The 12,519-nt window shown below is 37.5% G+C and overlaps 1 protein-coding gene across 7 annotated transcripts; it reads left to right on the top strand.

Annotated features, from left to right (window-relative positions):
• Positions 1 to 120: 120 nt before the first annotated feature.
• Positions 121 to 12,231, top strand: LOC137948684 (replication factor C subunit 1). Of its 7 annotated transcripts, none has more exons than XM_068794816.1 (23): positions 121 to 201; positions 385 to 531; positions 606 to 743; positions 1,128 to 1,565; positions 1,648 to 1,715; positions 2,056 to 2,131; positions 2,215 to 2,276; positions 2,360 to 2,511; positions 2,997 to 3,151; positions 3,272 to 3,460; positions 3,554 to 3,675; positions 3,772 to 3,979; positions 4,120 to 4,173; positions 4,873 to 5,042; positions 5,614 to 5,704; positions 6,494 to 6,672; positions 6,783 to 6,822; positions 7,287 to 7,411; positions 7,788 to 7,860; positions 7,969 to 8,061; positions 8,543 to 8,789; positions 11,719 to 11,778; positions 11,895 to 12,231. In XM_068794816.1, exons 2-23 carry the CDS (start codon positions 529 to 531, stop codon positions 12,032 to 12,034), a joined length of 2,883 nt encoding a protein of 960 aa, XP_068650917.1. In that variant the 5' UTR covers positions 121 to 201; positions 385 to 528; the 3' UTR covers positions 12,035 to 12,231. The 7 variants fall into 7 exon arrangements, with proteins under 7 accessions (XP_068650917.1, XP_068650915.1, XP_068650916.1 ...); XM_068794814.1 differs by having other exon boundaries at positions 127 to 205; XM_068794815.1 differs by having other exon boundaries at positions 128 to 233.
• The last annotated feature ends 288 nt before the right edge of the window (positions 12,232 to 12,519 follow it).

The raw sequence follows: 12,519 nt of genomic DNA, 5'->3' as shown, positions 1-12,519 counted from the left end.
GTTTAGAAAAATTCTAAATGCTTCCGCCAAGGCTTCAAATCGACTGCCACGTCACATGTAAGAAATTCTACTCTAACACAGAAGAGTGCTTCCTTGTAAAGAGTGTCTTTGCGCAGTACGGAGAGAAGAAACCGGTGGAAAGCAAAAGAAATTGAAAGGCGAAATCTTCAAAGCCTTCATTCGAGCGCGTGGAGGGATCATGCGAGTATCTGTCCTCTCTTCATCAACTTCTTGTAATGACGTATATGCAACTCCTCTGTTTATGCGGGAGAAGGATTTTATAATGCATCCCTGTGTTCCCGCTAATGACTTCTCTTATTTGATCTCCTACTTAAATTAATTTTTTTCAGTTCTTTTGGTGATTGTCGTTTTTGCGCTCAACAGATGACAAGGAGTGATGGAACCGGAAGTATAGCACTGAAGAGAGACGCTTTGGAAATTCAGCGGGGTAGTGGTTGAAATTTGTCGACTGTTAGGTTTTGATTGAAGCTGTTACCGGCACCCATTTCATTGAATTGGGTTTCAGATATGGTAAGTTATTTGGGTTTTCTTTGGACTTTTCCCCCGTGTTATTGATTTATTTGCTTGAACTTTTTGTCTCAAAGCAGTCGGATATTCGGAAATGGTTCATGAAACAACATGATAAGGGGAATGGCCATACACCAAAGCCCGCAAAAGCCTCTCAAATTGCTCCAGCATCAGAAAAACCTTCTCCTACTGCGTCAAAACCCACAAAGCAACCTGTAACTCTCTCTCCTTGCACGCCTAATATTCTTCTTAAATGCTTGTCTTATGCTGCAATGCAGCACACTGTGTTTTGTTGTTTCTGTTGTTCGTGTCAGTATTTTGGATGACAAATGAAGTGAATAACAGTATAAGTTTTTTCCGTTTTCTTCTGGAAAGAGCAGCAAGCAATGTGCTTGTTATCTTTTTCTTCCCCAAGTTGTAAGTTGTTTTGATTTTTGAGCTAGCGTGCAACATGACTCTTTCCTTGTTCTTCTTTTTCTTTTCAAATGAAAATTATGTGATTAGTAAAGCTTTTCCTTTACAAGAAGAGCATGCTTAAGAAGTAAGGCATATTGAAAGTTTTAGCGAAAAATTTCTTGAGTTTTATTCTTGTAATTCAGGTTGAGCAGGGTCAGGACAAAGCTGGAAGGAGGAAAACGAGCAAATACTTTGCGTCAAACACATCTGAATCCAGTGAAAAACAAAAGCAAGCAGATGAAATAAAGCCTGAAAAGTCTCAAGCAAAAAGGAAAACTAGTAAAAGTGATGATGATGATGATGACTTTGTTCCATCCAGTGCTAGGAATAAACCTGCTGAAGTAAGCCCTGCAAAGAAGTTGAAAAGTGGTTCAGGTAAAGGAATCCGTCAAAAATCTGTAGATGGTGACGAAGATGATGATGTTGATGAAGCTGTTAAAACACCTCTTAAAGGGAGTGGTAGAGGTGGTGGTGGAGGGCGAGCTGGAACAGGTCCTAGTGGTGGTAGAGGGAGAGGTGGGGGGCGGGGTGGATTTATGAATTTTGGGGAAAGAAAAGATCCTCCAAACAAAGGCCTAAAGGTCCATTTTTCTCTTTTTTTTTTCTCCTCCAAAAATAGTCGAGGTAGTGACCTGGATTTGATGTTTGCTTCTTGTATTTCAGGAAGTTCCTGAGGGGGCTCCTGATTGCTTACAAGGGCTGACTTTTGTGATTAGTGGCACACTTGACAGGTAATGGTACTTATTTTATCTATATCTCTCACTGATATGTAAAACTCTCACAATTTTTTTTGTTATAATAAATTGGATGAGAATCCTTTCAAAATAATAAGAAAAAAGGAAGAGACTGAAATTTTTTCGTAAATAAATGTGCTCCTTCACTCATATAACTGTTTGTTGGCTAAAAATATTGACAATATCACTTTCCTTTGAGATTTTTGTGTTATAGTATTTTCCTGTGTGGTGTACAGCACTAGTTTATGCTCTTTGGGCTTTGAGATTCAACCAACTAATCTGGAATAGAAAATAAGACGATGTAAAGTTTCATGCTGAAGTTTGTTTGTTCTTACAGTCTGGAAAGGGAGGAAGCAGAAGATCTTATTAAACGACATGGTGGGCGTGTTACTGGATCAATCAGCAAAAAAACGGTTAGTTGCTTTATGGCTGTGGCTTAATTGGTTTCTTATATTCGTATTGTTTTATGTTTTTTATATTTGTAATATGTTTGTAGAACTATCTTCTGGCTGATGAAGATATCGGGGGCCGGAAGTCTTCAAAAGCGAAGGAGCTGGGGTTTGTGTTCTGCAGTACATTTGTTTATTACTTAATTAACTTTTTTATATTCTGAGTTATCTTGCCTGGTTTTTTCCCTCTAGCACTGCCTTCTTGACTGAGGACGGACTGTTTGAAATGATCCGCACATCTAAGAAATCAAAAGTTGAGCAGGAAGAGTTGAAAAAAATTACGGAAAGAGCTGACCTACCAGTGCTGAAGAGCAAACAAGTCAAAGTAGAAGCAAATAGTAATTGTAAGAACTATTTTTATACCAGCTAATTTACTTACTGATGGTAGTTGATAGTTTTGAAAGAGTTGCAATTTGTGCCATTATTGTGACTAAATAATGCAATGCTCTATATAACATTATGAATGTGGAATTTAGGAGAAAAAAAAACAATTATCTAATCCAAGGCTAATGTATTGAAGCTTCAAGGATTTTGTAAAACAATATGGCTGCTACAGCCTTCTTCATGGATGCTGCTGACACCATGTAACTGTTCCCCAACTTATCTTTTCTTCTGAAAGTAACTCATTTATCTTGAGAACAAGATATGCTGGACGCTGTATCCCCTTTGTATGCTTCTGGTTACAGTGCTGTTGAGCTTTGTGGATATTTGTTGATATTTGGAAATTGAAAGGGCAAAAGGAAAGAGTTTTTAAAATCCCCTTTGCCTTATAGTTATATGCTTTTTGACGCTCTGGCTCATATTTATGCATCTGTCTCTTTCAATGAAGATGACCGCGGTGGCAAGTCTTTGGTTGCAAAAAGTCCTGCAAAAGGTTCTTCTGCTACCGCCAAGAGAAAAGGCTCAGATCTTCAAAATTCACTTACATGGACTGAGAAATACAGACCAAGAGTTCCAAATGATATCGTGGGCAATCAATCACTGGTATGTATACTCGTATTTCATTTTGCTTGTATTCTTCTGGCTTTGTGCTTTTGTGATTCTACATTTTGTTCTGACTCAGGAATGTTCATTGGTGATCTCAACTCAATATGTTGTGTACAGGTTAAGCAGCTTCATGATTGGTTGGCTCATTGGGATGAACATTTCCTGCACACAGCCCACAAGGGCAAGGGGAAAAAACAGAACGATGGTGGAGCTAAAAAAGCTGTGCTAATTAGTGGGTCGCCAGGTATTGGAAAGACTACTTCGGCAAAGCTGGTTAGCCAGATGCTTGGATACCAGATAACTGAGGTGTGCTTCATTAAAATAAGGACTTATTCTTTTACTCAGAAAAAGTTTGCCTAAACTTTGTATCAACTTTTTTATAGACTTTTTGTTTTGCAGGTTAATGCCAGTGATACCCGTGGAAAGGCTGACTCTAAAATTGCAAAAGGAGTAGGTGGGAACACATCAAATTCTATAAAGGAACTTGTTAACAATGAATCTCTCAGTGTTAACATGGATAGGTTGGTTTCCAAGTAATGGAGTGATGGATACTAGTATTTAGTAACTCCCGGGGATTTATATTGGTTAATTATATTTTCTCTGTGATGAAATTACAGGTCAAAGCATTCAAAGGCTGTATTAATAATGGACGAAGTTGATGGTATGTCTGCTGGAGATCGAGGTGGAGTGGCCGATCTTATTGCCAGCATAAAAATTTCCAAAATTCCAATTATTTGTATATGTAATGATCGGTACAGTCAGAAGCTTAAAAGTCTTGTCAACTATTGTCTGCCTCTCAACTTTAGAAAACCAACAAAACAGCAGGTATTAACAATTAGTTTGCTGATCATTTGTTGCAATTCTGAGCATTTTGTTATTGTGGCAATTGATAGCTGAGTGTGATAATTATTATAACTTGGTGTTTATAAATGTAGTCCTTTATAATCTTTATTTGGCGCATGCAGATGGCAAAAAGATTGATGCAAATTGCTAGTGCAGAAGGTCTTAAAGTTAATGAGGTAGCTGACTACTTGTGCACTTTGATTGTTTAAAATTCCCATCTGTCTGTCAGCATTGGTTAAACTGTGGATGGCTTTCTTGATTTTGGTATTTTTTAATAGGAAAAAATCTTAGAGTCTTCTTAAAGCTTCCAAATCAGCAATAATTTTCAGCTACTTGTCACTTAACTTGTCCTTGGATGTTGTTTTACTCATTGATGGGATATGATCAAACTCTGGCTTGTTTCTTGGAAAGCCTGCAGTTCTCACAAAGTCTCAACAACTCTTTCCTTGTTCCTTCTCTTTGCTTGTTTCTTGGCCCTATGCTTCACATATAACTGGTAACCATTTTATAAACAAATGAAAAAAAAGAGAATTCTTTTAAGATTCTGTTTCATAGTGCTTGTCTGGCTTGGTTTGTTTAAGAGTGATTCTGTAGAAATATTAGAGCCTGCTATCTTTGTTTTTGTTAGAGAATTGGGGTCAATATAAGTCATTTTTAACACAAGGTCATCTTGCATGGAATGTTTTATTGCTATGAAATCATAGCAAGTAGCTCTGTGTCTCATACATGATTTATGTTTTCTGTTATCTTTGTACAGGACTCACTGCTGCATTTCTATTTCTATGCATGTCAAAGCATTGTTCCCCTTACGCTCATGTTTATTGAAATAGCCCTACTTTATCTCTCAATTTGATCACTTTTACTTAAATATGTAGGTTGCACTTGAGGAACTTGCAGATAGAGTCAATGGGGACATTCGCATGGCTCTGAACCAGTTGCAGTATATGAGCCTTTCTCTCTCTGTCATTAACTATGATGATGTCAGACAGCGACTTCTTAGCAGTGCAAAAGACGAAGACATATCACCCTTCACTGCTGTTGACAAGTATGTACCTCCTTCATTTACTTCCATTGTAATGGTATTATACAATATGTTTAGTTTTATAGTAGGCCATATTTGTGGGGAGTGTGTTTTAGCATTCTCTTATTAAGTTCATAGAGTGCTTGTTGATGATAAGAGTCATGGTTCTGACATTTTTATTTGCTTATTATTTATTTACTATGTATTTTTTAGTTTATTTTTGTGGGGGGGGGGGGGGGGGGGGGGGATGGATATGCCTTGGAAGAACTCTCACTTTTTTACAGGTTATTATTTGATTTTTTTTTAACAGAATGATGCAAGAATATTGTGAAAAGCACAGTGAAGTGGGAGGTGTCCATGTGCTTTTTTGGGGATGTCCTGCTGTACTGTCAAATACAAGTTATTCCTTTTCATATTGAGCTCGTAATATAATGTCCTGTCTCAGTTTTTGGTGACTTTAGAACTGATTTCCTCTACATTTCTTTGGCAAGTTTATAAATTTGTCTGATGACCTTCTTAAGCGAGCCCTTGGCTTCATTTGTAATTTTAAATTACTGAAGTGTTGTCGACCTCTCTGAATGTTTTCCATATGTAGGCTGTTTGGTTATAATGGGGGAAAGCTTCGGATGGATGAGAGGATTGATTTAAGCATGTCCGATCCTGATTTGGTGCCTCTAATTGTCCAGGTATGCATAGTGAATACTTGGTTTGAACCCCTAATGAAACTCTCATTTCTCACTGTTTAAAAAGATAAATCTCAGTATTGCTATTGACATCGACTATTTCACTTTGTTCCTGAAATTTTATAAATGACATTATGGTGGCTTTACATGATACAGTGTGTTCCTTTTTAGTTGAAAATTCTGAGATAGGTGAATGAAGTAATGCCCTGTATCTGCTCAAAAGGTTCTGAGTATATTTTAGCAAGCATTTATATAAGCTGAAAATGTTTTGCTTACAGCAATTTGCAACATTGACCAACATACTTTCTGAAAAGTTGTATTTAGTCTCCTGTTCCCAGCTTTTGTTCTTCTTTCTTTGTTGACATTTGCTTGTGGATTGGGCTTTGGCTCAGTGACCACATTGGGGAGTGGGATTTCTAGTGTGAGTATTTGCTTCAAGTTTTACTAGGGAATGCGACATTGTGTGTGTAGTCAGCATAAAAAATATTATAGGAAAGTTCAAACTTATTCAGAAGAATTATGGATCTGATTGCAACTGAATATGGGCATTTGGAAAATGCCCATATTCTGCCAAAACATTTCTTTTCATGTTGTACCTTAAAATATGAGTGGAGCAAATTCCACCAGGCCCTAAATCTAAGTTGCAAGAGCTGTATGTGAGTCCATTAATCTATCAATGTGATGTTTATATATGTATGTATCAATTTATGCTAAAAATAATTCTCCTAGGTTTGTTTCCTACATTCTGAAAAAACATGAATTTTTTTTGTGTTTGTTTTTTGTGAACGCTAGGAAAATTACATCAACTATAGACCTAGTTCTATTGGTAAGGATGATGGAGTCAAACGGTTGAACTTGATAGCTCGTACTGCAGAATCCATTGGTGATGGTGACATTGTAAATGTACAGATTAGAAGATACAGGCAGTGGCAACTATCTCAGTTGGGGTCACTTGCTTCTTGTATAATACCGTATGTTTGCATCCATTCAGCTTCATTGCTTTTACCTCTTTTGCTGGTTTGTTTTTTCTTTCTTCCCCTTTCGTATGATGATGCTGTTGCTTATTGTCTTTTTTCAACAGTGCTGCCTTGATGCATGGTCAGAGGGAGATTCTTGAACAGGTAGTGATACGTATTAACGTCCTACTTTAGTTTCCACAAAAGTCAACAATGTAATGCATGTTGTGAATTCCTTCAAGTTGATTATACTTTCCAGTTATCATAGACCTTATAGATGTGGGTTCTCACTTGTTGACAGTAACTACTCACATGGTGACAATCAACTGTCAGAATGTTAGACATAGGATTCTGTCTCAACCCATATATGCACAGAAACTTATTATGAGTACTGTAAATCAATTCTTCTTTATTCTCTGTGCGTGTTGATTGGTACCCATATAGATTTAATTGTCTAGATGTGACTCACGATGTCAAGGTTGTTTTGTTGGTGTTGTTGCCTGTACCTTTTATCGTATGGAGATTAGGTATTCTTGCTGTTCTACATGAAGGATATTTTGAAGTTAATGCTGAGCCTGTTATGCTACTTTCTCTATTCTTTTGTTGTCTAAATCTCCCTAATTTTGTAGGGAGAGCGTAATTATAATAGGTTTGGTGGTTGGCTTGGGAAAAACTCTACAATGGGCAAGAATGTAAGACTTTTAGAGGACGTGCATGTTCATGTTCGTGCTTCTTTGGAGTGTAATACTGACAGGTAGTTATTATCTCTCACCTATTATTTAATGGCCATGTGTTGTTGAACGTGTAAGTCCAATCTTCAGTCGTGGTTGTGTCTAGTGTTTGTTGGTGTCAAGTGATATGTTTAGAAGAATTTCACCATAATAGGTAATGCAAAATATTTTACTAAAAAGAAATGACCTAGAAGTACAGATAAATGAATAGATGCTCATCGTACATTAGATCTTGTGAACATGGATATATGAAAGTCTATGTGTTGAATGTCTTTTGTTAACATTTTAAAGGTTATTTGGTCTTTTACATCAATTCTTGGTTCCTATATGCATGTCTTGCCATTTGGCTGTACCCTATATTAATTGTGATATACTAACTTCTCACGTTTGATGTTATAGGACAACTTTACGAACTGATTACTTACCTGTTCTTCTGAAGCAATTAACAGATCCTCTCCGACAACTGGCAAAGGTTAGCACCATATATGTCTTAAAAATGCCATGAAATAATGAAATTTTGAATAGCTAGTGGAAGATTTGTGTCATGATGGATCAAATTATTGTTGAAAATATTGTTCAGGATGTTGCTGTTCAGAAGGTAGTGAAACTCATGGATGCTTATTCTTTAAGTCAGGAGGACTTTGATACAATTGTAGAATTATCCAAGTTTCAGGTTTGCCTTTTCCTTCAACCCTTGCCTGTTTCAAGCTTAAATTTTTTTTTTCTAAGTAATTTTCTGAAATGATATTGCAAACATCTGTTTTTTGTTTCTACTCAGTTATTGTCCTAATGCCCTTAAACTAAACCTTGTACTCTTGCCAACCTTTTAGCACTTCTTTCTTGTGTCTTATTTCATGTATTGATGAATATGGATCCAATGTTATGATGATTGGCTAAAAGTTTTCCATGGACTACGAAAAAATATTGACATGGGGTACCAAACTGAGAAAATCCTGCATTACAATGCTTGGAAACAGCTACTGGTAGAGGATAGTGGAGGATGGTGTATGTAGTTGATCCCCTAGTCAGCTGGCACAAAGCTCTAATGATGATGATGATGTTTCAGAACTTTCATATTTTGGCATTGTGCCATGTCAGGTATTTTGTGTCCATTTTGTATATTCCTAAGAAGCTATATAATCTTCTGGCAACAGGGGCGTCCAAATCCCTTAGATGGTATACAGCCTGCAGTTAAAGCTGCTCTCACTAAGGCATACAAGCAAGGAAGCAGCTCACGTGTTGTGAGAGCAGCGGATTTGATCACTCTCCCAGGGCTGAAGAAGCCTCCAAAGAAGCGGATAGCAGCCATGTTAGAGCCAGTTGATGATTCGGTACCAGAGGAGAATGGAGAACCATTGGCAGATGGCGAGGAAGAGGACTCATCAGATGCTGAAGATGCTGGTATGCTTTATCTCTAACAGTCTGTTATGTGGAAATCATACTGGACTATTTACAGTTCAGGTTCTGAAAAAAGTTATCCTCTGAGGATGCTCACTCTTTGGGTCTCAAAAATTGGAAAGCATGATGTTACCCTTTTAGAGACTTGTCAACTGTTTGCTTAAATACTATTGGAGTAGAATTTTAAGGTTAATTGAATGATTTGAAGCACAGGGAGTCAGTGATTGAAGAATTCAACATGGAATCAGAGCGGGTTCTGTGAGTTGACTCGGTCAACCCACAGAGATAATGTGATCATTTTCTGATATATTATCTTTAGTAGTTTAGGTTCGTATCTAATATATATATATATATATATATATATATATATATATATATATTCTGTTCCTATACCCGTTGTTTGCTTTACATTTTCACTTCTATACTGAGCTTCTAAATGGCACCATCCGTCGAGATCCAAATCAACCCAAAGGCCAAGATGGTCTGCAATATTTCCGCCGTCGTACTCTACATGGCATTTGCTGATGTCTAGCTATTATTCTGCTGTCTGTTTTAGAATTCTGCTGCTGCCCAAAATTACTCTACTCGCTGCCATTACCAATCATACAGTTGTTGGTTTAGTCTCCTTCGCTGGTGTGAATATTTTTTGCTGGAAATCCGTCGTTGCCTCTCTACTGGTTAATAGCCTGTTTTAGCTGTCGGCTCTTTGATTTCTAGGAATTTACAATTGTTATCACGGAGAGATAATCTTGAGCCACTGGCTTCTCGGAAACTCCTCGTATCTGAATATTTTTTTTGCCTATCTATGCTGTCGATCTGGCCAGTTACGGATTAATCTCCTGTGTTATTGCCTCTGCTGTTGTTTATGCAATTGTCAGTACTACTGATTTTCCGGTGCTATTTCTTAATTTGGAAAACTTCTATGCTGGTTTCTGAGTTATCTTTCCACGTTACGGACAGCATTGCTCTGTTGGAGTCCAGTGTTGCGCAAGATTTGTTTCCGCTTTGGGAGGACGATGGCTCTATTGAATTCGGAATTTCCTTTGGTTCGCATCATTGCTGGAAGATATCTCTGCCACTGAGTTTTTGGAAACTCCTCCATTGCACATCTCTGGTTTCCTACTTGATTGTCGATGTTGTTTCTTATTACGAGAAACTTTCCGCCCGTCTTCCTCCCCATTTTGCCTAGTTGTTTTTTGCTGTCCCGCACTGTTAAGGAGCCAGCGCGTGGGGAGGCAGTCGGCCGTTCTGTTCAGCGCCGTGAGGAAGACAACTTGCTGTAGCGGGGAAGAAGAAAGCTATTGCCGATTTAATTTTTCCTAAGTTGGAAAAATTAAGCCAGCGTTGGTTCTGCCCGAGTCTTGGACCGGACCAGCCCGAGTTCACCCAGTGAACTTGTCAACCCGAGGTTGCTTTTGTTTTGCTGAGTCAACTCGGTCTTGGTCAACCTGACTTGGCCCACTTATTTCTTGTCTCAGGTATACGTGTTCGGGTTCCGAGTTCTATACATGTTTCTTCTGCGACTCAGTTATATTAGTCTACTATTTGACTCGGTTTTATTTCTTCAACTGGATTATTATCTTGGATTATTACTCGGTTCCAACATACTATTTTGTGCAACTTCCTTATTTACTGATGGATTCGCTGCAAATTATTTCATGTGTCCTTATTACTCATAAGGACTTTTATTATTTATCGGTTATCTGCTACTATATAATTGCACATGTGGTACATGTTATTAAGGCATTGACCCGTTTCTGCCACTACTATTGTGTCTCTTTGATTGAGACGCTATTTCTGAAGAAGAACTCCTTGGTTCCTTGCCTTGGGTTCATTATTTGCTGATTGAGGTCGGCATTGGTTCGTCTAATACGGAATTTGAATTTCTTCGAAAAATAAAGCACATGGTGGCCTTAGTATCTTATCTTCCTCTTTTCCCATTACCCATAGGTTATTTGTCACCCTTTCTCTTACCTTCTTTTATTTGACTCTCTCACATACCCTTTTGGGCCAACCTCTTGTGTGTTGTTTCGGTTGGTTTAATATATATATACATATGGGTGTTTTAAGTCCATTGAGACTTTTTAATATGTACCCGTGAGTCTTTTATCGCCATCTTGTAAATGACAGACATTACCCACTTATCACCCATTTTTACCTTTGAGAGTCGGTGCCCTGGTTGGGACACCGTGATGGAGGAACTTATTACTATATCTATGTTATTCGGTTCAAGATGGGATCACTGCCATTATTTCCCAGCTTGAGAGGGAGAAGTACAAGAAATAAGTATTTTATATGTTGTGGTAATTTTAATGTGACAAAAATATTTATGAAAGGGGGAGCACAAAGATGAAGTTTTTGCATTTATGAAAAATATTTTGCAGCAAAAGAAAATTGAAGACCAAAAATCCTTTTTGTTGCAAGCTGAAGTTATAAACTCCAAATTGAGGGGGAGTGTTGAAGAGAAGATATGAAAGCCTCTTACAATAAGAAGTCTTATAAAACCAAAATTATTATGAAAGGAGGTCTCATAGAAGAGTTTTAGTTTAAAGATGTTTTAGTTATGTTAGTCTTTTATTTATGTTAAGTTATTTAATTATGATAGGACTTATCTTTAAGTATTAGAGTTTGGGTGTAATTAGGACAAGGTTAGTTTAATTGTAATTAGACTCTACTATTTTCCTCTATTATAAATAGAGGTTCATGTACTCTGATTACATATTAGTCAATGAAATATTTCTTTTTTTCATAAGAAAAAAATGACTAGTCACTTAGGAAACCTTTTCTGCCAACTAATAAACTCAAGATCTTTGATCTCACTAGTCCATGTGGGACTATTCCTTTACAGTTTTGATATCTTTTCTGGTTTTTGAATTATTGCTATTATTAGTGCTCATTCTTTTGCTACTATTAATTATTAATATTTCAACAGACGCTACTATAATTGGTGAGAAAAAGCCCCAGCTGGATTTGCAGAGTGACAAATCTAAAGGTAGTCATTACTTCCATCTCTTGTAACTCCTTTATGGGTGCCGGATTATTGTTAGGTCATCACTGTCAATATTTTGAAGCACTGTAAATCATGTCAATTAATTCTATGAATAACAGGTATTCAAGTACAGCTGAACTTGAAAAATGCTGGAGATTCAACTTCAAAGAAGACTCCAACAACAGCAACAAAATCAAGAGGTTCAGGTTCTACAGGGAGAGGCGGGCGAGGCTCTGGAGCTACAAAGAGGAAGAGATAAAACCAAGGCTGTGGGAACTTTAAACTGACTTCCAATGAATTTTGAGCATTGTGGGTAAGTTCTGCTTGGAGTTTTGGTTGTTTTTTGGTGCCGTCAAGGTGTCCACTAATGCGGTGTTTTTGTTCTATCTTGTATTCCCGTTTGCTCTGCTACTGTGATACCACTTATTTCTGTTAATGTTAAGGCGTTACATGCTATGGCATCACCTTCTCTGAGCTCTTATACCTGGGGTTTTGCTAAGATGGGGTGCCAATACGAATTTGGTCTGAGCTAGTGTCTTCCCAATTTGCCACGATTCTTGTATATGATCAAGTTGTTTACCGATATCTTCTCCATGAGGCAGAGTTATGTGTGAACTTTGATTAGTAGGCAGAGGTGGCCCTTTGATGGAATCCTGATGTTCGCTTACATTTGAAAGCTCAATAACTGTTATCTGTTTGGATGGTATTTTTTGATCGCTTTGGGCAGCTTCATCTTCTTTGAAT

The sequence above is a fragment of the Aristolochia californica genome, unplaced genomic scaffold (assembly GCF_029961685.1).
Source record: "Aristolochia californica isolate CCGP_79_NKW_82.1479 unplaced genomic scaffold, dmAriCali1.0.hap1 SCAF_13, whole genome shotgun sequence".
Lineage (NCBI taxonomy): Eukaryota > Viridiplantae > Streptophyta > Magnoliopsida > Piperales > Aristolochiaceae > Aristolochia > Aristolochia californica.
The sequence above is the reverse complement of the archived record's forward strand: the minus strand, read 5'-3'. Positions and strand labels throughout refer to the sequence as shown.

What these genes read in the sequence shown, in the direction of transcription:
- LOC137948684 (XM_068794816.1), top strand. An exon ending in TGGTGCCTCTAATTGTCCAG is followed by an intron (nt 5,705 to 6,493) that starts GTATGCATAGTG and finishes TGTGAACGCTAG; the next exon opens with GAAAATTACATCAACTATAG. An exon ending in TTGGAGTGTAATACTGACAG is followed by an intron (nt 7,412 to 7,787) that starts GTAGTTATTATC and finishes TTGATGTTATAG; the next exon opens with GACAACTTTACGAACTGATT.